Source organism: Pleurodeles waltl, chromosome 3_1, assembly GCF_031143425.1.
Source record: "Pleurodeles waltl isolate 20211129_DDA chromosome 3_1, aPleWal1.hap1.20221129, whole genome shotgun sequence".
In the NCBI taxonomy this organism is placed as follows: Eukaryota; Metazoa; Chordata; class Amphibia; order Caudata; family Salamandridae; genus Pleurodeles; species Pleurodeles waltl.
Window position 1 is genome coordinate 1,142,522,226 of NC_090440.1, and position 23,883 is coordinate 1,142,546,108.

At 46.4% G+C, this 23,883-nt stretch overlaps 2 protein-coding genes across 3 annotated transcripts in view; one reads left to right on the forward strand and one right to left on the reverse strand.

Moving 5' to 3' along the window:
• ACAD8 (acyl-CoA dehydrogenase family member 8) overlaps positions 1-6,915 on the reverse strand; it is a 226,395-nt gene extending 219,480 nt beyond the window's left edge. The window contains exon 1 of the mRNA XM_069224448.1: positions 6,663-6,915. Coding sequence (XP_069080549.1) covers positions 6,663-6,774 — 112 coding nt within the window. The 5' untranslated portion in view covers positions 6,775-6,915. The remainder of the gene's footprint in view (positions 1-6,662) is intronic.
• Positions 6,916-6,980: 65 nt separating this feature from the next.
• THYN1 (thymocyte nuclear protein 1) overlaps positions 6,981-23,883 on the forward strand; it is a 191,985-nt gene continuing 175,082 nt past the window's right edge. The window contains exon 1 of one of the 2 annotated variants that reach the window (XM_069224450.1): positions 6,981-7,173. The gene's annotated coding sequence lies outside the window, so the exon portion shown is untranslated. The remainder of the gene's footprint in view (positions 7,174-23,883) is intronic. The other variant, XM_069224449.1, reaches the window with a different exon arrangement.

The window sequence follows — 23,883 nt, forward strand, 5'->3', positions numbered from 1 at the left end:
TCGATCTCTGTCTGACAACGAATGGTCCAACATCTATCACAGAGCACGACACTCGGGTTCTAATGCTTCTAGCAAGGAGACACATACAAGATAATATCATTTGGTACCTAGCCCCTGCCCGGCTCGGGCCTGGAACCCCCACTGTTCCAAAGAGTGCTGGCGGGGATGTGGGGATACAGGGACTCTCCTTCACTTATTACGGCACTGTCCCAAACTCTCCCAGTTCTGGTCCCAGGTACTGGACATCAGCAAGACCTTCGCTACCTCCATTCCATGGTTCCTGGCATACACGATTCTAGCACTGCCTTGGAATTAGCCCTAGGAGCAGCACATCAAGAGATAACCGCCCACTGGGGCACCAACAGACCACCCAAACACAATGCCTGGTTGCACAAACTGTGGCATATACTAGGCATGGAATGCTTGTCCCTTGCGCAGCAACTAGAGGACTACGCTACAGACTAGGCCCCGGTCATCTGCATGTTGTAGTCCGAGTACAACAAATTGATGTGCCCATCTTACCTCAAACTTCTCCGACTACTACCTATATCCTACCAGCGACCACCACTCACCCCTGCATCTCACCTGAGCACCCCTCTTTCAACAGGACCCTTAACCCACCAGATAGTCTGACTGATTTAGCTTGCATATGTTTATAGGAGGGAGTACGTATGACTTCCCTTTGTTTTGGGACATGCTTCTGGTTAACTGAAAACGCAACTACTCCTTTGCAACTCTGACCGCCCCAGGGTTGAAGGCGGACAGCTGTGTTTATTCTTCACTCTGACTGCTTTTTTGATGCCACCGGCCCACTGGATTGTTGGCGAATGGCTGTGTACTTTCTTGATTGGTTGCTGATTTAATAAACAGAATTGATCCAAAAAAGAAACCTTGAAATAGCATTCTCCGATTTCTAAATGCATAGTTCTAGTATACACGGAGTGCAAATCCGCAAGGCTTTATCACCCAAGCTTTCTGTATGCAAATAATTAATCTTTCAGGCCAGTTTCATGCCAGTTGCCCCATGCAATATTTTTGCAGGTACTTCGAAGCCCTAACTGATTGGCAAAGTGAAAGAGACTGAGTTTTATTTCCCTAAACCAAAAGTACTTTTATAATCTAAAGGTTTCTCTAAGTAGGAGGGTTGTATGGTTGAACCACACATGTTTACCACACATACCTTTACTATCCATGCTTTTACAACAAAATTCATGGTAAAGGCATGCGTGATAAAGGCATGGTTACGACTGCGTTTTTCAGCTACGTGTGGTTCTACCATGTGTGGTTCAGTCATATAACCCATTTGCGTTGCCATCCTGTACATCTGCTCAACTCCAGATGCGCTCTTCACATTCCAGATGTGTTTCCCTTTCCATATTCAAGGTGAATTTCTACACTTCACATGCTCTTTACCCTGTACAGTCACTCTACTCCATGTATGCCATGACTCCCACACAGCACAATATGTCCAGACACTATACATGCACACTACACATGCACTCTCCATGCTGTACATCCATGCTCCACATCTCTTCCCCTATCTGGACATCCACTCTCCAAATCTACTTTCCACGCTCCTCATGTGCTATCCACTAAATACATGCAGTCTTCACACTCTGCAGGCATACTACATCCACTCTTCACAACTGCTACTCAGCATGTGCATCCAGTCTTCACATTCACTCCCCACCCTCTACAGCCCCTCTCCACATCTGTGTTCTAATCCATGCATGTACTTTCTAACCTCCACCTGCCATCTCCATCTGGTAAATTATTACCCCACTGTCCATATCCAGTCTGCATATGCATTCAACGTGCCTCCTCTCCACTTTCTAAATTTGCTTTCTACCCTACACATCTGCAGTGCACACTATACATGTGGTCTCCATGCACCCATTACATCTGCGTGCCTCTTGACATGACCTCTCCACCTGTCACGTCTTCTTCCACTCCCCACCATACACATCAGTGCTTTGTGTGTGGACTGTACCTGCAATGTCCACATACAATCTTTACACTGTATGTCTGGACTGTTGTCGAAGTGCTTTCCATCCTCTATTTCTGCCCTCCTCTTGGCTCTCTCCACCCTTGCTCTAAACATATGTTAACCAACCTGTACTTCCATGTACATAAGCTCTCCGTCTATCACATGCTTTCCATACTTCTGACGAGCTCTAGCTTCCATGTGTGATCTCCACATTGTATGTTTACTCTCCTCCTCTTCAACCTGGACATGCACACTCCCGTTGACTTACGTTCTGCACCCATTTTATCTGCTTGCCATCCTGTAAAGGTGGTCACATCCAGATACACTCCGTCTTCATAGGATATGCTTTTCTTCCTCCTAATGCACAATCTACCATCCACACGCTCTGCAACTTATACAAACACTCCCAGTGTTCCAGTCCTACACTCCATCTACATGTTCCCCACACCACTGCACCATCTATACATTCTTCACTCAATAAATGTGCTGTCCACATCCACACCTACTCCACGCACCTTATACACACACTCTCCAAATTCAACATGTAATTTCCATCCTCTACATCTTCCCTCCACTTGCCCTTTTCACTCTGTTCTTTACATCTGTTCCCCAACCTGCACTACTCCAGTCTACCATCTACGTGGTACATTGACCCTGCACCTGTGCTCTTCCACCTGCACATACGCCCTCCACTTTGCACATCCACTCCCCAGAACATCTAAAGTAGAACATATACATGTTATGTTCCACTATTGCTCCCCTCACTTTATATCTGTGGGTAGTCCAGGTTATTGAGAAGCATGTAAACAATGTCTTGTTAAAATTCCTAGATGATAAACATATACTTGACATCTCTCAGAATGGCTTTAGACCAAGGCATAGTATGGAAACTGCTCTACTTGCAGTCACAGAGCAGCTTCGCTGGGCTCTGCATGAAGGACATATATCGGTGCTTATTCTGTTAGACCTGAGCACCACTTCTGACACTGTCTCATGAGGTCTTCCTAAGCGGTTGCAAAGTATTGGCACTGGTGGGACAGCTCTGGGCTGCCTCTCCTTTTTTATCCGATCGTTCTGTCCAGGTTTCTGCCCTCCATTTTTAGTCCAGTACTTACTCTTTACACCATGACGTCCCACAGGGTTTCGCTTTGAGCCCTACATTATTTATTGTGTAGGTTAAATCGCTCACTCAGATCGAAGAACTCACAGGCATGACTATTATCTTATGCGGATGACACACAGTTAATGCTTTCTCTCACAGACAATCCCTCACTTGACCGGGCTAACTTTAAAAAAAAAAAGGGATTTCGGCAGTGGCAGAGTGGATGGACTTAAACTGTCTCCGCTTAAACGCCAGCAAAACTGAGCTATGAGGTATGGGGCAATGATTGGTGGCCAGTCCATCTTGAGGTACGCCTGCTCCAAAGCCTGCAGTGAAAAATCTGGGTGTCATTATTGATAATGCTTTGACCCTAGAAATTCAGGTCAAAACGGCTGCTAGCCTATGTTTTGGGATGCGGAGGAGCATGAAACCAATTTTGGGCTTCTTTGATCCTGACATGTGGCATGTTATCGTACAGGCTACTATTTTAGAGAGACTGGACTACTGTAATGTTCTATATTTGGGTACCAATAAATCAGTGATAAACAGACTTCAACTAGTTCAAAATGCTGCTGCCAGGCTTTTATCCTCCCTCCCTAAGTACTGCTTAGTCTCTAGTTCTCTTGCTACCTGTGGCAAAATACATTTTTTGAATCTTTGTGCCTTGTACATAAACTTTGACATTCTAAAGGACCTCCCATTTTGACGAATCTTGTACTTCCATACCGTCCAGCTTGCACGCTTTGTTCAGCTGATCACAGGCTAGTCTTGACCCCTTGGGTCAGACGTGCTAGAGCTGGCAGCCATTCCTTCAGAGCCAAGGCCTCTGCGGTCTAGAACGCCCTCCCCCTTCACATCAGGAATACTGAGAGACATCAGCACTTTGAAAAACGTTTGGAAAACTGTCTCTACCAAATTAACCCCTATGTTTTTTTTGGCCTTTTGCCATGCTTTCTGTGTTTTTCCTGCCTGGTCAGTGCTGGGAAGCTCTTGGCTGGAGCAGCCATGCGCTTTATAAATCTTATACAATAACATAACATAACAATTTGCTCAACTACAGATATGTGTTACACACTCTCAATGTGCTCTCTTCCCCACCAGCTTTTATGTACTTCTTGTAGATGTACTCTTTACCGTCGACATGCTCTCCTCTGCATACATCCACTCTCCATATATTCTCCACACCAACTAACCACGTCTTTAGTGCATGCTCTACATTCATTATCTGCTTCTCTTCTTTGCTCTATATATTTACTCTCCAAGTTCTATATCCTGTACATCGACACTCTACATCCACTCCACACATTCTCTCGACCCGCACTGTGCTCCACTCTCAACATTTCCTCTGTACCAGCTCTACCAAACATTTACATCTGCAAACTACCCAACCTGTTCTTTCACTGTAAATCCACTAAATTATGTTGCTACCCTGCTATTTCCAAATCATAAACTTCTGATCCGCTCCATCTGCTCTGTATGATCCATGTCCCATCATTTTATTCTCCCCATCATCTGCATCCACTCTTCACCAACAGTCAGGCTCTCTATACCCACAAACATCCTCTGGCATTCTACATTTGATCACCTCCAGTCCTCACAAACATTCTACTTTCCAACTCCTTACACAGCTTTCCAATTTCTACCTCTCCTCCCAAGATCAGCTCTTCACACGAGCTCTTCATATCCATTCTCAACATCCACTTGCATTCCCCACATTTACTCACCACACAACACTTCTTACGTCAAATAGATACTCTACTGCCCATTGCTCTACTGCTCCACTATCCACAGGCACTATTTGATTTAGCTCTCTGCATTCAGTCTTAACATGCCACTTAACACACTCTGCGATTCTATGCTGTTCTGTTCCACAGTTCACGACTTCTGTTAATTGCTGTTCTCCCCGCTTACTGTATTTAGTCACTCTCTGAATATTCACTCCAACCACTTGAATTTAAAAACTGTTCTCACAGTTTTACAACATTTATACCATTTATCTGTTGCCACATGGAACATCGCATGGCTCACTAAAGGCCACTTACATAACGCTTGCAGTAGTTATAGCTCCTCTTTCCATCATTCACAACTCTTACCCCTTTACAATACACATTAATGTGTAGCCACTTGCACCATGTGCTTGCCACTGACATCACAATGCAGCACGACTCACAGTGCCACATACTATACCACCCACAGGTGCATACAAAGCCCTCTCCCACTAAGAGTTTCATACACTCTGTGTGCTCAGAAAAAGGGAAGTTCATGCCTAATGCTTAGAACATCCTTTCACCTATAACTCCTCAGAATGTTCATCTCCCACAGTTGTTACTGCTTAACTATCACCCCTCATTCAACACCAGCAAGAGCCAAAATAATGGAGGGTTACTGCAAGTGAGATACATGGATTTAGGTCAGGAAGGAAGTTCTCTGTCCCCAAGTTACAAATAGTTAAAAGTGCAAATGCCAATGATGAATATGCTATAAATTGATATACACACAGTGTTCTTTTATAGTAGCATAACATATGAAACAGTTTCCAGATATTCCCCATTTGATTCTAAATTTGTGGTAACCACAGTTATTAGTTATGTGACATGCTCTTAATTAAGGTCCTTAACATGCACAAAAGACTAACAGACTGGGGGGGACGGGAGCACATTAACCACTGAAAATTACTTTGATGAAGCTATCACAATGGAATCGTACTGGAGCAGAAAAAAATACATACCCAGAAGTCCTCAAGTCATTGTGAACAAACACACCCTTAAACAGTCATCATGAAGTAATATAAACACATCTTGAAGTCATCCTGAAGTAATACAAATACATCCTCGTGTAAGCCTTCATAAAGTAATCTGCTTTTATTCCCAAATTGTCCAGGAGTCCTCCTGGAGTAGTTAAAGCTATTAACACATTTTTCAAGGAAGTCATCAGAACCCCATCCTAGAGTAGTTTTTGTGATGACTCTGGAGTAATCTCATTTAAATATTTTGCCCTATAAACATATTTCAGGATTGTTTCTGATGACTCCTCCAGCTAATTACAGGAATAGCCCAGCTGAAGTCATCGGATGACTTCAGTATGACTCTAGCATGATCTTCCTTTTTGACTTGGGATTACACAAACTCAAAAGGTAATTACAATCACTACATACCCATGCTTGACACAAGCATTCCCCTTAAATGGTGCAGTACCAGCATGTCGTAAGGACACCTTAATAACCTTTCACCCTGCATCAATGTAGACACAATGGGCCATGGACAGGGGTGCGCAAACCCATTCAATTAGCTGAGTTCTCTTAAAAAAACAGGCAGAACACTAGAACGTCCTAAAGGAGAAAACAAATCAGCTACACATTGTCATACAATCTATTAGTCCTATACATTTGAGCAACACGACTTTGCACTGAAGAAGTGTTGTGTCACTTTCATAGTTCTAAGTATATGGCAACGAACCCAGCGTGCAAAGTGTTTTTGATTTAAAAAAATCAAGGGCAGAGACAGAGTAACATGGAAAGTGTAACATATAATAGTGTCATTTGGCTGGTAGACAAGCCTGTGTCCAGTATCTTACGGTCTATGCAGCTCGAGATGGCTCTAGCAGGACGCACAACTTCCGTGATTAAAGAACCTCTCAAGGGCCGGGAGAGAAGCGCACTGAACCTGCACATCCACACACCCGCCATGACTGCCCCTGCTCGGGAAACTTGAATGACATCAAGAACAGAGAAAGCGAGAGCTATTGGCAGGGGGGGTGGAGAGGGGTGGGGGGTTCAGTCCCACACGCAAGAGGCGTCAGAAGGTTAAACAGGAGCAAGCGGAATGCCGGGAAATGCAGTCCGGAGCCCTGCGCCCGGGGCACTTTGTGAAAGAGTCCTGTAAGCAAAGGGTACTGATTGGTGGAAGGAGAACAGTGTCACAGCTGAGTTTGCGGCTGGCGGTGCTTGTTGGGAAGGCGGGTGTCCTTAGGACTGCTTGTGATTGGTGAGGTGCTGATCTGTTTCTAGCCGAGAGGCGGGGGCTTCAATTGATTCAGGGACGTCTAATGTGAGAGAATTTCGAACACGCGGGAGGAGGGAGAAGTGGTGAGTAGTGCAGTCACTCTGTTTCTTACATAATTTCCCAGACTAAGCTATTAAACACAAAAGTATACTGCGTCCTTTATTGTAGATTTTTTACAGCGAATCTTAACTAGCGGGTCGATGCGTTTAGACTAGAAGACACACAGTATGCTATTTTTTGTCTAATTAATGGTGTCTTTTTTAGCTGCTTCGTTGCAAAGACATTGGGGACAAATTAAAAGCTGACCTATTAATACGTTCCCCACAAGACTTACCATTGGCTTTCTGTTTTGTTATTCACTTTTGCTTACTTTGTATACGCATTTTTATGTTTTAGCCCATCGGGATTGTGTTTGTCCCTTACATCTTTTTACCATCTCTCTGATTGGCTGCTCCAGTATTAGCCAAGTGTCAGCTTTTCAAGCACTATTTTTTTTTTTTTTATTATTAATTTTTTCCACCGTCTCCTTTTCTCCCTACCACAATCCACTTTTTTTTCAGGAGGGGCGAACACTTTTGATGTGCTTCTCGACTTGCTTTTAGGTTTCGCCTGCACAGCGATTGTGCTTGCAAAATCTCTTGTATTTAAAAAAAAAAAGGAATCTTACAAAGGGCTTAGAACCCATCTGTGGAGTCGGAGGTGAGACTCCTGAATATGCGTGCAGCGCGGCAATAATGCTCGGACACGCAGTGGAGTTTTAGGTTTGCCGCAAGCAGGACAGCACACATAACTTTTGCGCTCCGTTCGTCCCCGCTGCCTGCTCGCGCCACTTTTATTTTTATACTTTCCCCGCGTCACGTCAGGGCAAAACCATTAACCGCAATAAGACAAAGGGAGACTGAGCTAGGAGGGCGAAAACCCCTCTCTGGCATGTTTGCCAATGGGAGTGTCCGCGCACCAGTTTACGTCACTGGTCGCGACACTACATTCCTCCAAAAATTTAAACAAACAACAACACATAACTTAAGAAATGTTCAGTCTAGTCATAGTCAGGTTCAAGTCTTCGCTTGATCTTGACCTGCCACAGATCAAGCTATATAGTCTTGGAGCTTTACTGCCGGCAGGGGTTGCACCTTAGACCATATCTTGTGCGAACAGAGCGATCCGGGATTCTAGGCTCTGATGACTCAAACTCAGGAGTCAGGCAGTCTGAGACCTGGGGGGGTGACGGAGGAGTAGATACTTGGTCTCTGATATCCTCAGTCACGTTGGGGACATTGTCATCAGTGGAGGGATTAGGGCATCTGGTGAGACGATCGTTGGCGTTGACCCAGACGACGGAGCTGAGGAATGAAATCGTTTGAACACTGACACATTCCGGGTGAGTTCCTCAGATCCACGGCGAGCGACCACTAGGGTGCCTTGGCGTCTCACGATTGTCCACGAATGAGGGTCAAATGGCAGCCTGAACTTGCTGCCTGGATTCCTGTCCTTCACGAGCACCTTGTCCCCTACTCGGAGATCTGATACTTTGGCACCTCTATGACGGCTCACTCAATCATTTGTAGTCTTTCGTAGGTCTGTTCATCATTTATGAACTTGGGTGCCCAGTCTGGGTGGTGTGGAATCGAGTCTTGCACTACTCTCCCCGTAGACAAATGAGCAGGAGCGCATTTAGTTGTGGCATGGGGAGTCAGGCGATAGTTTCGTAGGAATGAGTAGATAGCTGTTTTAGGTGAGTGATGAGACGCACTGGCAATCCTGACAACCTTGTTGAGGGTTCTCATGAACCTTTCCACTTCGCTTTTGGCTTGTGGCCTGCAAGGTGTTATCTTTTTGTGGACAATCCCCTTGGACGTTAGATATGCTGCCACCTCTCGGCCTTGGAACGGTGGCCCATTGTCTGTTCTCACTTCCTTGATGATGCCATGGGTGGCTAGAATCTTTTCTATTTTGGGGAGTACCTCGGTGGCTGTCAAGGACTGGAAGATCTCCACCTCGGGATATTTCAAATAGTCATCTATTGAGACTAGCATGTGCCGGCCATCTGGCAAACTTCCAAAGTCAATACTCGCAGCCTCCCACGGTCGACTTGGCCCTCGTTCAGTAGTGATGGGGACTGGAGGATTGGGACTCCCTGCTGCTTGACACCACTCACATGACCGGATCATGGTTTCCACCTTCTCATCCATCATAGGAAACCACACTTTAGCTCGCAGTCTGTTTTTTGTCTTCACCATGCCTTGGTGACCTGCATGGGCTAACTGAACAACCTGATCTGCTAGGCTGGAAGGGACAACAAGGCGTTGTCCACGGAGTAGGCATCCATCCGGGCCCGCAGTAGGTTCTTCTCGAACATGGTGTAGGCTCTCCATGATGCGCCTGGATTGTATAGTGAGTTGGAGCCACTGTCGTTTTAGAACGTGCCACTGTCCACTCCGGACTGCTGCAAGCACTTTCTGGAGACACTCGTCTTGTGCTGTGGCTTGACAGAGCTCCTCATTCGATATAGGTCGAGGGTGAGATCGTTCAGCCACATACCTAACGTACTCGTCTGCTTCTTGCACCTCTCTCTCTTCTTCCTCAGTGGCTGACCGAGGGTGGCGCAAGAGATAGTCTGCTGGATTGTTGGATCCCGGCCGATATTCTATTCGACAGTTATACTCCTGGAGTTGGAGTAACCACTTCTTGATTCGAGGAGGTGGGTTGGAGGCCGTCCTATGAAAAAGGGGAAGTAAGGGTTTATGATCTGTCAGCATTGTAAATGGATGTCCATACACACAGAGGTGGAAGTGCCTACACCCCCAGTGTATTGTAATGGCTTCCTTTTCTATTTGTGAGTACCTCTGCTCAGTCGGGGTGGGGACCGACTGGCGTAGGCCACTGGAGACCAGTCCTCTTGAGTTTCCTTTTGTAGCAGCACCGCACCTAGTCCGTTTGGGCCTGCATCTACGGCTATTGAGGTGTCTTTGGATGGGTCGAAGTACCTTAATTTAGTGTCTGCTGACAGTGCATCCTTGGTGTTTTGAAACGCTGCGTCTTGGAAGGGTCCCCATCCCATGGTATAGCTGATTTGGTGAGGTCTCGAAGCGGTTGTGTTAGGAGGGTGAGTCCTTTTATGAACCGGCCACAGTAGTTTACCATGCCTAGGAAACTGCAAATCTCCGTTACTGTTGTTGGGGGAGGTGCATCTTTGATGTCTTGGACCTTGGCGGGGTCTGGAGCAACGCCTTCGGATAAGAAGACATAACCAAAAAATTGCAGCTTTCTCTTGAGGAACTCACATTTGTTGCGATGGAGGGTCAAACCGGAGTCATGGAGTCTCTGGAGCACTTTCTTCAGGTGACCCTTGTGTTCGGGCAGGGTGCGAGCGCACACGAAGATGTCGTCGCTGACATTGTGAACTCCAGGGAGGTCAGCCAGCAGTTCGTGGATGGTGTTTTGGAATACCTCAGCAGCGCTAGAGATTAAAAATTTGAGCCGGCTATAGCAACGGAGTCCCCCATGTGTTGAAAACGTTGTTATGTAGCGGGATTCCTCTGCGAGAATTAGTTGGTGGTACCCAGATCTCAAGTCTAGCTTGGAGAACCAACAGCCTCTACTGATTTCGCCAATCAGGTCATCTATAGTCTGGGTGAGGTGTTGTTCTCTCTTGATTCCTACATTGGGTAGACTCATGTCAACACAGATCCTCATCTCCCCTGGCTGCTTGGGCTTCCTGGCCACTACGATTGGGGATACCCATGGTGTTGGACCGGTGACTCTTTCGATTATGCCGAATGCCTCAAGTTTGTCTAGTTCTTTTTCAACTAGTGGTCGCAGGTGATAAGCGATGCGGCAGTGGCGAAGGGCTACTGGTTGTATGGTTTTGTCTATGTGGAGCTTGATTTCCTTGCTTTTTAAACACCTAATGCCCTCGAAAATGCCGGCGAAGTTTCTCAGCATGTCATCAATGGACTCTTGAAAGTGAAAGACACTATGCCTAGATCTTCGATGGCGCCACATCCTACCAGCATGCCGCGGCCGTCTTTTGCCACGTACACTTGTCGTTCGTATGAGTGGGGTCCATAAGTCAGTGTCGTTTTGAACTTTCCCCTCATAACAAGTGGGGAGGACTGTCCGTAGGCAAATACTTTGGTTGTTGGGGTCAGACTTTGGAGCGGATTCATCTCCTCGTACGTGTTGGACGACATGATATTAATCGAGGCACCTGTGTCCACCACCGCTTGGGTCGTGTGTCCTCCAACTTGTATGCTGCACCTGGGTAGTTGTTGTGTCGTGCCAGACGCTGAGCCTATTGTGAAAATGGAATGAACTGCATGTTCCTCATTGTCACCATCATCCATGTCACTAGTTTAACTTTTGTGGATGAAAGATGGCATTGGTCATGGAGTTTGAGGTCTTTCCTTTCCGTGACCTGCACACCTTCAGGAAGTGGTTGAGTTTCCCGCATCCTATGCATGTCTTCCCTCTGGCCGGGCAGTCTGAGGGGCGGTGAGAGGGTCCTCCGCAGTAGCCGCATGTCTTGTTTGGTGCGTAGCGCTGTTTGGGTCTCAGCTTGTTGGGCGGCGGCGTGATGGCATTTACTGGTTCTTCTTTCAAATGGCCTTGTAGTGCTGCTTCCATATGCGATGCTCTAGACTTGGAGAGTTCTTTTGTTCTCCCCAACGTGAGTATGTCTGCTAGTGATCGTCCTGACTCCTCAAGAATTAGTTCTCTTAGCTTTGTGGACACGCACCCTATTATTATTTGCCCTATGATTTCCTCTCTCTCATTCACAAATTGGCATGTGCTGGCTAATTCCTTCAGACGCATGTGGAATGAGTATATTGATTCATCCTCTAGTTGACGGGCCTGTCAAAATATAAAACGCTCATAGTCTGTGTTAAGCATCAGCTCAAAATGGGCGTTTAGTGCGTTTATTAGCATGAGGTGGGTCTTCAGGGCGGCTTCTTCAATGGTTTTTGAAATTCTGTGAATGTCTTTCCCATAGAGATGGAAGAGCATTGCTCTATTTTGGGTGTTGTCTACTTTGTTTGCTTCAAAGAAAAGGATGACTCTCTCTACCCAATCTTTCCACCTGGAAGCCTGGGCGGAAGGTGTGCCTCTTATGATGAATGGCTCACCGGCAGGTATGGTGGCCATGTTGTAGAGTGTGGGTGCGTGAGGCGAGGTCTAGGAGGGGTGGCTGGGAGTCCATACAGGAGGCGTGCTGGCGTGCCAAGATCAAAAACCAGTGAGTCCACACAGCAGAACCTGGAGGGCTTAATTTGTAGGGGCCACTGAGATTACTGGTGCAGGGGTGTGAGCCGGACCTCAGTATGCAGGCGCTCTACTGATGGAGTCAACAGTGGTGGCAACGCAGTCTGTTGGCCACTCTGTGGACATGCTATGGCCAAGTATGTAGCACGCAGCAAAACTGAGGGTCCCCTCACTGGCTGCAGGGGCCTGGCAGAGCTCCAGTCATCCTCAAGGTATCCACGGAAGAAGTGTGAGCAGAGGGAATGCGTTTTTGGGCGCTTACCGGCACTAATTTGCCCTCGGGGCAGTGGAGGGGCGGCCATGCCCACATTAGCTTTTGCCGGGCGGAAAAACGTCAGGCAGCACTCGGGCTGCGGAGTGGGCAGACAATGTCCCTAGCAGCACAAAGGCAGGTGGGTCCAAGAATTCTCGTTGCCAGGTTGGAGTCCTGAATATGCGTGCAGCGCACCGCGCAGCAATAATGCTTGGACACGCAGTGGAGTTTTAGGTTTGCTGCGAGCAGGACATAACTTTTGCGCTCCGTTCGTCCCTGCTGCCTACTCGCGCCACTTTTATTTTTATACTTGCCCGTGTGTCACGTCGGGGCAAAACCATTACCTGCAACGAGACAAGGGGAGACTGAGCCAGGAGGGCGAAAACCCCTCTCTGGGATGTTTGCCAATGGGACTGTCCGCGCACCAGTTTACGTCACTGGTCACGAAACTATACCCGTTCATTACTTACCATTCGTTGGAATCACTGCCTTAATTTCCTTACTTCTGATTGGTCAGCACATTATCCTGCAATTGCTTTGCTTGGTTGTCTGTGCCATAGAACTTGGCACAAGTACAGCTTCTGGTCCCTGGCCAGTGGCCACACACTTTGGAAGGTACTTTTTTCAACTTGTTATCTAGCACTCCATACGGGTGCATGTGCAGGCCATCTCCTCTCCACCCCGATGCTCTTCTTCCACCCACTTTTCTCCTTCCACTCACCAACCTTGTGTTGCTTAGCCCTCTGTTGTGCCTGCTCCCACAAGCAGAGATGACCAATTTTCCAATCTGAGTTCTTTTTGAAGCTGGTTATTTTCTTTCAGGTTAACATTACCTAATAACCTCTAGTCTTGTTTCACTAAATGTATTTATAAAAGAATCAAACCTGAAATAGAATCAAAGATCAGCATTCATGCTTGCTTCAAATGTAGAAAACACCGAGTTAATTGGATAAACAGCCTTGTGCAAAGAGAAGGTGGGGTAGGGACTGCAGAAGATACTTGAAATTACAGAGTGCACGCTCGTGTTTTCTTAATCAAGGCATCTCCACATAGCACAATTACCCCGGGGTGCAGACATCTTGGTTTTTCTTTAAACACAGATAATACCATGCAACCAGCTTGTGGCATACCTGCCTCTGCAGATCTCAATTGGGCCTATCTGTCTTATGGAATCTGTCACGTTTTCAATAATGCATACGCGTCAAGCCAATTTTAGTGATACCAGAGTCCATGTCAGCATATCAAATATTCAATTATTATCTAACTTTGTAACATCTGAGATAACATCTCACTGAAAGACCTGAACGTCCAGCAAAGTTGCGTGAAAATTGCATGCCTTCGAAAGTCTTCAATTGTTAAATTAAACTGGATGCTTTGCTAATCTCCTGCCCCAGGGCCCTTTGTTTTACTGTTTATCTTCTGCCCACTGTGTATACGTGGTATAGATATGAAAAACCTGTATCATCTTACAGCTCACAATGAGCAGCTTGTTTAACAGTTACATTCAAATACATTAAAAAACGGTTTATTCAGACCTATTACAAAATGGTTGACTGGACGCCACTGTTATTTGCTATTTAAATTGCACCCTTATTTGACTTTAACCTGATGCATTGAAGCAACAAAAACAAAAAAACGCTATGATGTGGTCAGTGCTGGCCATGCATAATGTTTTTTTTTTTTTGTTTTTTTCTTTTTTTTTTCAAGCTATATTGCACAGGGAGGACAATCCCCAAGCAGGGATCCACCCCACTAGACACCAGGGTTTTTTATTTTTTGGAGCAGAGTGCGGCCACTTTGCCAAGGGCTGCTCCCCATTAATGGAAAAGCATTTTGACTGTTTTCTGACCTTTCCAGGGGCAGATTATCACGCCGAAGCGTCCTCTCATCGGGCCGCGGTGAGGTTGGCGGTCCGTTTTACGGATCAAGGGGCTTGCCACAGCCTTTTTTTCTCAGCCGCGGCATGAATTGTTGCCCACGGCGAGGTCTGAGGCCCAGGGTTGGGCGTCGGCCCTTGCCTCGATCAATGCGTGGCGTTTGCCTTGGGGTGTCCATGCCCCCACCTCCCTGGCCCGTCACTTACCTGGTGCCCTGATCTAGGGCTCTTCCTTTTTTCCTTTTCTTCTTCCCTTGTGGGGCTATGATCTCTACTTCTCAGCATTCAGTTCTCATGTTTTCCCTGCATACATCAGTTTCCTTTTCTATGATCGTGCCTACTCTGCTTTTTTGTAGTACTTTTCCCAGTCTAAGATGGCGTTCTTACTTATTCCTGCATGCCACTTCCTGCTGATTGGTATATAAGGGGTCAGATTCTTGTTCTCTTTGCATTGCAAAACTTCTCTTGGTGGTTATCACCCTTCGACTGGTTTTTCTCTGATTCCAGTTCTGTTCCTGTTTTTTTCCTGCTATATCCTGTTGTTCTTTTCCTGGCGTAGAAGTCTTGATTTTTGACGTGTCCTTTTTTTGTTGTTGTTTTTGTTCCAGGGAGTTCCTGTCAGAGAGGTTTTTTCCCTTAGGGGTTTTTCCTCTGGGACTCCTTCTGGAGGGCACGGACTGTTGTGGTGTACCATTGTCAGCAGCACCATGGCTACCAGGAGGGGTCGCTTTTACCTCGGCCAGAGCAGGACCTACAAGAACCAAGGCGGCACTCCAGCTTCATCTGACCAGGGATGAAATAAAAGATGAATTAGTGCACTCCTCTAGAGTGGGTGATATGAAAGGTTTAATGGACTTAGCACTCTCCATAGAATATCGCCTTAATGAACGTAGGATGGAGAAGAGAAAGAGTTGTGTACCATCACAGTCAGGAATCACATGTACAATCACTCATCGTCCCATTACTCATTGTCCCGAAGAAAGGCGATCCGAATCTAGAGGGACTACCGAGGAGGAATCTATGCAAATCAACACAGCCCGTGGGCCCCTAACTGTTAGTGAACGTGAAACCAGATGATGGAAAGGACTGAGTCTTTACTGTGGTGCTTCTGGTCACTTAATCCGTATATGCCCCACTTGTCCTTCAAAGTCTTCGGGAAATGCCAACTCCCATCCCCTGTAAGAAGGGAGGGGACTGGAAGTTCTGAGATGCCCTCTATTTGTTCTTCCAAAGAAGAAATAACAACCCCCTTTCTTTTGCCTATTACATTGCAGTTACCTGACAGCCGGGAGGAAAGAGCATTAGCATTGTTGGACTGTGGAGCCAGTGGAATATACTTTGATGAGGCATGGGCTAAGGAAAAGAAAATCCCTCGGATACCTAAAGACATACCGGAGCAGGTTTATGGATACTTTCTAGCTTCAGGTCCTGTCACAAATACTACTCCCACCTTATGTTTACAACTCTGGAAACATTGGGAATATGTCTCTTTTGATATGATTTTTTCACCGAATCATGTGATCATTGTAGGTATACCTTGGCTAACACGACACAATCCCTATGTCAATTGGGAAACCAGAACTATCTCGCTTTCTTCCCAATTCTGTCAACATCATTGCTTTCTATCAGGAACTTACTGATCACTAAAGAGCATGCCTTTGACACAAAAAGAGGTGTGTTGTTCCATCAACTCTATCCAAGGGGTACCCAGTCATTACCTGGAATATGCAGATGTGTTTTCAGAAACCTGAAAGACCATTGCTGCCACCACATAGAGAATATGATTGTGCTATTCCCTTGGAAACTGGTACCGTAGTACCCTTTGGGAGAATGTGCTCCCTTACTGAGCCTGAAAAGAAGATACTCAAGGAATATCTGGATCTTCTTCACCCGCTGGGGCTCCTCTCTTCTTCGTGCCAAAGAAGATGGATCTGCACCCCTGTATATACTTTTGCGGACTAAATAAGATCACCATAAAGAACCGGTATCCTCTACCCCTCATAAAAGATATTCTAGAAGCTGTGAGAGGAGCAAAGAAATTTGCCAAGTCGGTTCTTAGAGGATCCTACCATCGTCTACGAATAAAAGAGGGTGATGAATGGAAGACTGCCTTCCGAACCCCTTTTGGTCATTATGTCTTTCGTGTAATGCCTTTTGATCTAACCAACGCCCCATCTATTTTTCAAATGTTTATGGACTCAGTGTTTTCTGGCCTTTTAAACCAAACAGTTGTTATATACCTAGATGATATCTTAGTATATTCCATTCATCCAGAACATCATACTATACATGTACTTCAAGTTTTAGAAAGATTCCGGAAACACCAACTATTTTGCAAACCAGAGAAATGTGAATTTGATAAATCTGATGTGAAATACTTGCAGTATCATATCAACCAAGTTGGTATTGCCATGTACTCAGGCAAGGTTCAAGCCATTCTATATTGTCCATCTCCTTCTTCTATCAAAGAAACCCAGTGTTTTTTGGGACTGGACAATTTATATAGACAATTCATAGCGGATTTCGCCCAGCAAACTAGTCATATCACACAAACTCTTAAAGAGAGTCTACGGAACAGCTTCTGATGGACAGAGGGTGCAGAAACAGTATTTCAAGGCCTAAAGCATGCGTTCATGCAAGCTCCTATCTTACGGCACCCTGATACCACCAAGAAATGTATAGTTATCACTGATGCTTCAGAGAGAGCAATAGGGGGCCGCATTACTACAAGAACAAAGCGATGATGGATTAGAACATCTGTTTTTTTACCTGTCCCATATATTACCTGATTCAGAACGTAATTACTCTGTTTCGGAAAGGGAACTGCTTGCCTTAAAGACAGCCTATAAAGAAAGGAGACAATTCCTCATAGGTTCAAGAGAAACCTTTGAAGTTAGAACAGATCATCGAAACTTACAGTGTCTACGTAATTTTCAATGCCGGAACAGTCGTCAAGCCCGATGGGCCTTCTTTTTTAGTCAATTTGACTTCTACATAACTTACATCCCTGGTTCTCAGAATATTTTGGCAGACACCTTGTCACAACGTTATCCTGAAAGCCCCAATCATCCTACACAAAACATAATTGAACCGGATAGAATTATTGGAATAGTGCAATCCTTTATTGATAAAGTGAAGTCTGAATACTTATCCCATTCTAGAGTTGAAATGAACAACTTACATCCACATCTACGTAAATTTAAGGGATACTACTATCATAAGGATGCATTGTTCCTCCCTACAGAAATGGTTCAAACCAAAGCCCTACAGATGTGTCATGATTCTCCCATTGCCGGTGATCGCGGTATTTAAGCGACCCAAGAACTACTCCTTCGCACTTTTTGGTGGCCCACAATTAAAACAGACACTGAAAGATATGTGGCTTCTTGTCCCCCATGTGCACAAACCTAGATACCTCATACCAAACCAGCAGGATTGCTTCGGTCCTTACCCGTTCCACCAATTCCTTGGCATACTGTGTCTACAGATTTCATGTGTTTCTTACCTCACCCAGCAGGAAATCGAGTAAAATGGTTACAGTTGATTCATTTATAAAAATGGCCCATTTTACTGCATTAAAAAAGATACCTAATGCTAAAGAATTGAGCCAACTCTTTATACAGGCTATCTTTCGCCTTCATGGTCTCCAACAAGTCATTATCTCAGACTGTGGCTCCTAATTCATGTCACGCTTTTGGAAGCATTTTTGCAAAACACTGCACATAGATGTGGCCTTGTCATCTGTTTTTTATCCACAAACTAATGGTCAAACGGAACGCCTAAACCAAGGGCTTGAACAATATTTACGCTGTTTTTGCAATGCTACACAGAGCAACTGGTCTGTGTACTTACCACTAGCTGAATTTTTGTATAACAACGCAGTACATAGCACATCGAAGGTCACTCTTTATTTTTTTTTTTTGCTCTTACGGTTTTCATCCTAAATCCTTTCCGGCTGCTATCCGGGAATCATCTACAGTTCCTGCTATCTCATCGTTTGCTCAACGACTACGTAGAATCCAACGTATTATACATTTCAATCTTTTAGCCACAAAACTGCGGATGAAGAAAATTGCAGATAAGAGACAATGCGAAGCCCCATCTTATCATGTCAGAGACAAGGTTTGGCTCCCCCATGATCATGCCGGCACAGTTCAGATTATAGGTGAGGTGGAATAAGCATCTGCAACCTCTTCTATATTACCACAATGCCCCAGAGACACGAGCAGCATGTACAAGTGCCTGCTGCAACTGGAGACACTTACTGTAATAAGGCACCTGGTGTTTAGTGTGCTTTACGCTTCCCCTAGGCAGGGCAGGAGGACTGTTAACGATTGCTTGGGGACTAGGGTTGGGGATTGCATCCTGATGCCAGGATGGGTGTGCCCAACCACATTGTATTTTTTTTAACACTGTGAATCCCAGGTTCATGGTGTGCTTTCTGTTCTCCACCTTCTATTCTCTCACACCCAACGAGGACATATTGTGGTTAAAGCTCTCAATCAGTCCCAGGGGGCCAGTAAGACTATTTGGGGTATATGAGTAGGGAATGCAGCCCAGTGCCAGGACGGGCTTAGCAAACTCCATTCCATTAAAAAAAAACAGAAACAGACTAGTACTGCTGCCTTGTGAGCTTTTGTTCCCCACCTGTATGGACTCCTAAGGTGAGGAGGCTGCCCAACGTAGGTACAAGCCAACCCTTACCTGATTGTTTTGAAAATAGGCTATCCACGATACAAGACCGTTGTCCCGCTTCAATAATTGTTTAGAAGTAATTTAGACAGCACTCATATACTTATTTACTAGTAAGTACTTTCTCCATGTGTTTGCAATGTTAGCTTTATATGTTAAAGGAGAAAGTACTGCATTCCACTGCTTTTCCCAATGTTTATATGTAGTTTGACAACACAGCTGTCTGAATTATCTATTGTTACTGGCTATTTAAAATATACACAGAGTGGGCTTTGGCTCCGCCAAGAGGAGCACTCTCTTACTCCTTTTTATGTACTTTTATTCCTCATATGTAGTGCTTGTATTACATAGCTTGATGGACTATGCTACATCTCAAAACTGAACAGTGTTCACTCTGTAAGTTATTAATCTCATAGATGATTTGTGCATAGAACGTGGTCTTTGTGGAAGGGGGCCTCTTGTCTAAGATTGATAACAGCTCCCCCTCGGAGCTCCGATATGTTTTGCCGGAGAATGAGCTATGGCGATCACAGCCTAACTCCTGGGCTGCTTGGAGAGGGAGGCAGCTTACCAGGACAGAAGTAACACCCCCCAGGGACCCTCAGCTGGAGAGCCCCCCCTGCATGACTAGGTGAGCGCTTTTGGGAGGCGCCACATATGTAGGGGGCGTGGTCCTGGACTTGGCCTCTGCAGGGGCTTGCCTGCTGGTGTGGGGGAGTGGAAGAAGCGATGATATCTGGCCCCTGGGCCCCAATCCTAAAGAAGCGTGCCCAACCTGAACTCTTTACCTGGCCGAAGAGACCTACATCCGTGCCCAGAGGCATGCCTGGGGTGCCCATCAAAGTGGGTGAGTGGCTGTATGCCCGTCCCTGTACAGCTTACAGACAAAACCCCACACCTCTTCTTGATGCCTGCATGCCTTGACCTCTGGCCCTGCATGAGGAGGTATACCATAGTGTCCAGAACCCAACAGGTAGGACCACCATCTCGCCACCTAACCACTGACAGCACCTGTGGACACCCAATCTATAGCATACCACTGCTTAAAGGAGCCACTGCCACCTAACTGGGACATCCCGCTGCCCGCCATGGCTATGAATCACAAAAAAAAAAATACCTCCATCAAGGACTTATTGAGTAAGCCTTCTGCTTAGAAACCAGACCACCGCCCTAACACACCACCTACTACTTCCTCGCAAGCGGAGCTCTCCGAGTCAGGAGATACTTGAATGGAGGAGATGGTAACCCACACGTTCCTGGAGCAGCTCTTTGGGATGCTGAGAGAAGAAATTACAGCACTCAAGCAGGAAGTGGCAGTGGAGGTAGAGGAACTCAAGAATGGACATGGGGGAAATGGGCCAATGATTGGATGAGCTAGAGAGAACGGGAGATCATTAGGAGTAGGAACTAAATGAACATTGACGGGAACTTTTCGAGATGCGTGACAAAAATGAGGACCTCTACCTAGAAGATACTGAAAACCGGTCACGCAGCTCAAATATCCGAATCAAAGGCGTTCCTATGCAAACGGACTCGGGCAAGCTGGAGGGCTAGGTTGTCAGACTGTTCCAACATGGGCCCCAGATGAGGCGAAACAGACATTGTTCTGGACTGCTCTCACAGGGCAGGTCGACCCACAAAGACCCATGGCATGCCCTATGATATCTTAATATGTGTCCATTCATTTAGACGGAAAGAACTCATCATGGCCCCAGATTGAGAACAAATATTAACACCTTTGAAGGTGCCAAAATTGGAATCTTCCAGGATCTCTCCCCGCTGATGCTGCAAAGTCGCAAGCTACTAAGACCAGCCATGGCCTTCCTGCGCGAACAAGGTGCTCGCTACCGCTTTGGGCACCCCTTCCGCCTCATGTTTGTTTGGAACAAAGAGACACATACCATCTGCACCTTGGAAGAAACTCAAACCATCCTAGGTCTTGACTCGGTATCGGATGACGAGGCTCAACGATCCAAGCCTTCACCATCAACCTGTCCACCTACCAAACTCCTCATCCCTCCAAGTGCGACCAAGAAATCAACCGCAAAACCCTAGGCAGCCGAAAGCCAAATGGAACAAGCGGCTCTCCCACACCAGCTACAGTGGCAGATCTGACAATGATTGAATTCATGAATGGACTCTCTGGCCTCACTGATCGCACACACATCTCTTCTGCCATGATGCAGGCGCTCTCAGACAGATCCGCAGCAGAAGCATCACATCATGGATGTGCAGCAGAACCTCCGTCCCCCACTTTGTTTCCTCTGGAGCGGCTGCGTAGATGCCGGATTGCTGTGGACATGTTTTGACACTGTTGATTCCCAGGAGTGGGAAGGATACTGTTTTGGTTCATTTTATACCCCTTTCCTTCCTACTCCTCCCCACCCCCACCTTTGACTTCTCTCCCCCCCCGCAACATCTACCTCCCCTACACCTCTTGAAAGCTCCCGGTCAGGTTTAGACCACCCGCTGATATCCCTGCGCCACCTGCACCACTGAACTCTTCCTCGGGTGTCATATTATCACATGATTAAAGTTCTTAGCCTCAATGGTTGAAGCCTCAATGGTCGAGGCCTCAACGCCCCGGTAAAGCACAAAGCACTTTATGCTTAAGAAGTCCAAATGCAATATCTCCCTCCTGCAGGAAACGCACCTCCTCAAGGGTGACGGCTTCGCTTAAGAGCCCGTTGGTTTGACCGCCAGTTTTTCTCATCGGCTCTCCAAAAAAGCCAGAGTGGCAATCCTTGTAGCCACGCACATTCCAGGCCTTGTCATACAAACCCAGGCAGAGCTGACTGGAAGACTACTCTCCCTCCGCATTACCCTCTACGTGCACACTTTCACAGTGGCCACATTGTACGCTCCCAAAGATCATCAGGAGCCCTTCCTCCTAGATGCTTTTGGTAGGGTCATGACATCCCCAGACACTGATGTACTGATAGGTGGCGACTTTAATCTAGTCCCTAACTCTCTTCTGAACAGATCGGCTTAAAGGATAGGACAAACAGGGGCTGTGTCAGCAGCCGTTCTCCAGTGGTTGCAGGACATACAGCTTGTAGATGCCTGGCGCTTTAGACATCCGATGGACAAGGGGTACACTTTCTTCTCTGCCACTCACCAGACCTACACCCACGTAGATATTTTCCTTGTAACACAGCGCCTAATGGCAGCTGTCACGAAGGTCAAACTAGGGGCTGACGCCCTCTCAGACCACTTACCCATCATTATAACGGTACGCACCCCTTACACTTCCAGTCAAGTCAACAGCTGGAGACTTAACACCAAGTTATTGCAATATTACACAATTGCCACATAAATTTCCACCGCAATACACACATACCTCGACATCAACAACACCCTGGACACACCCAATGTACTCCTCTGGGATATCCTCAAAGCAGTTAGGGCACATTCATGGCCATATTGGCATGACACAACAAAGATAGTAGGGACAAGAGGCGCCAACCGAAGGGCCGGTGCGGGACCTAGAGGAGGAACACAAATGGACTGACTTGAGTCATGTGCGCCGCCAGCTTGTAGTGGCACGTAAGGAGCTTCAGGCTCTTGATATAGACAAAGTAGATTATGCGCTATTACACACTAAAAAAAAGTTTTATTCCATGGGCAATAAAACAGGGGGACTTTTGGCGCATAGGCTGCAAGCCTAAGGCCTCATACGTAGGATACCCGAGATAGCGACAGCAGAGGGAGGCCTGTGTAGCAGGACTCCCTAAAAGCCCAAGAATTTGAACGCTTCTGTGCTGCTTTGTATATGGCAAAATCACTAGCTCTGGCTGATGCACACAAATATCTTGAATTCATTACCCTGTCAAGCATCCCAGATCCAGACGCCTCACATCTCAATAGAGATATCCACGCTGCAGAGGTTCTAGTAGCTGTAGCCCGGCTTCCGCCTGGAAAAGCACTAGGTCAGGGTGGTTATCTGTCTAATTTTTACAAGGTCTTTGCGCCTACCCTTGGGAACACTCACTGATACCATGAGGAATGCCATCATTACAGTCATCCCCAAGACAGGGAAGAATACTGCGCACTGTGCTATGGAACAGTCCTCTCTATGGCTCGAGCAGACCTGAGTTCCTGGCTATGAAGCTTCCTTTCATGGATGGGAAGGCTGGCGGCTGTCAAAATGACTCTCTTGCCCAAATAACTCTATGTAATGCAAACACCGCTGTTCCAACCTTCCCATCCCCCAGACACACACATTCTGGGGAAAATACAGCAATTAATTGAGCGGCACATATGGGGAGGGAAAAAAGCCTGTATGGCAAAACAGGCCCTACTGGCCCCTGAGGGAGGGTGGGTTAGGCTTTACTAATCTAACGCAAAATTATCAAGCAGCGCAGCTGTGATATATGATGGAGTGGATTAAACCCGAGATGGAGAAGCACTGGTACTTTATTGACCGTGGAAATCCATATTTGGAAAATGCTGTGGCTTCCTGAACAACACAGGCAACCAGGGGTATACATCTCCCCTCTGTTGCAGCCCACGATGGGTACCTGGGACAAAGTCCAACATAGGACGAACCTCTCTCCCCACATTTCAGCACTGACGTGGATCCTCGGGAACCCGAATTTCCCTGCAGCCCTTTATGATGCACCATTTAAGCAAAGGCAGGTGGCCGGCTGTAAGAGAGTGAGCGACTTCTTTGATCAGGACAGGCTCTTGGATTTGACTCAACTCCAGGGG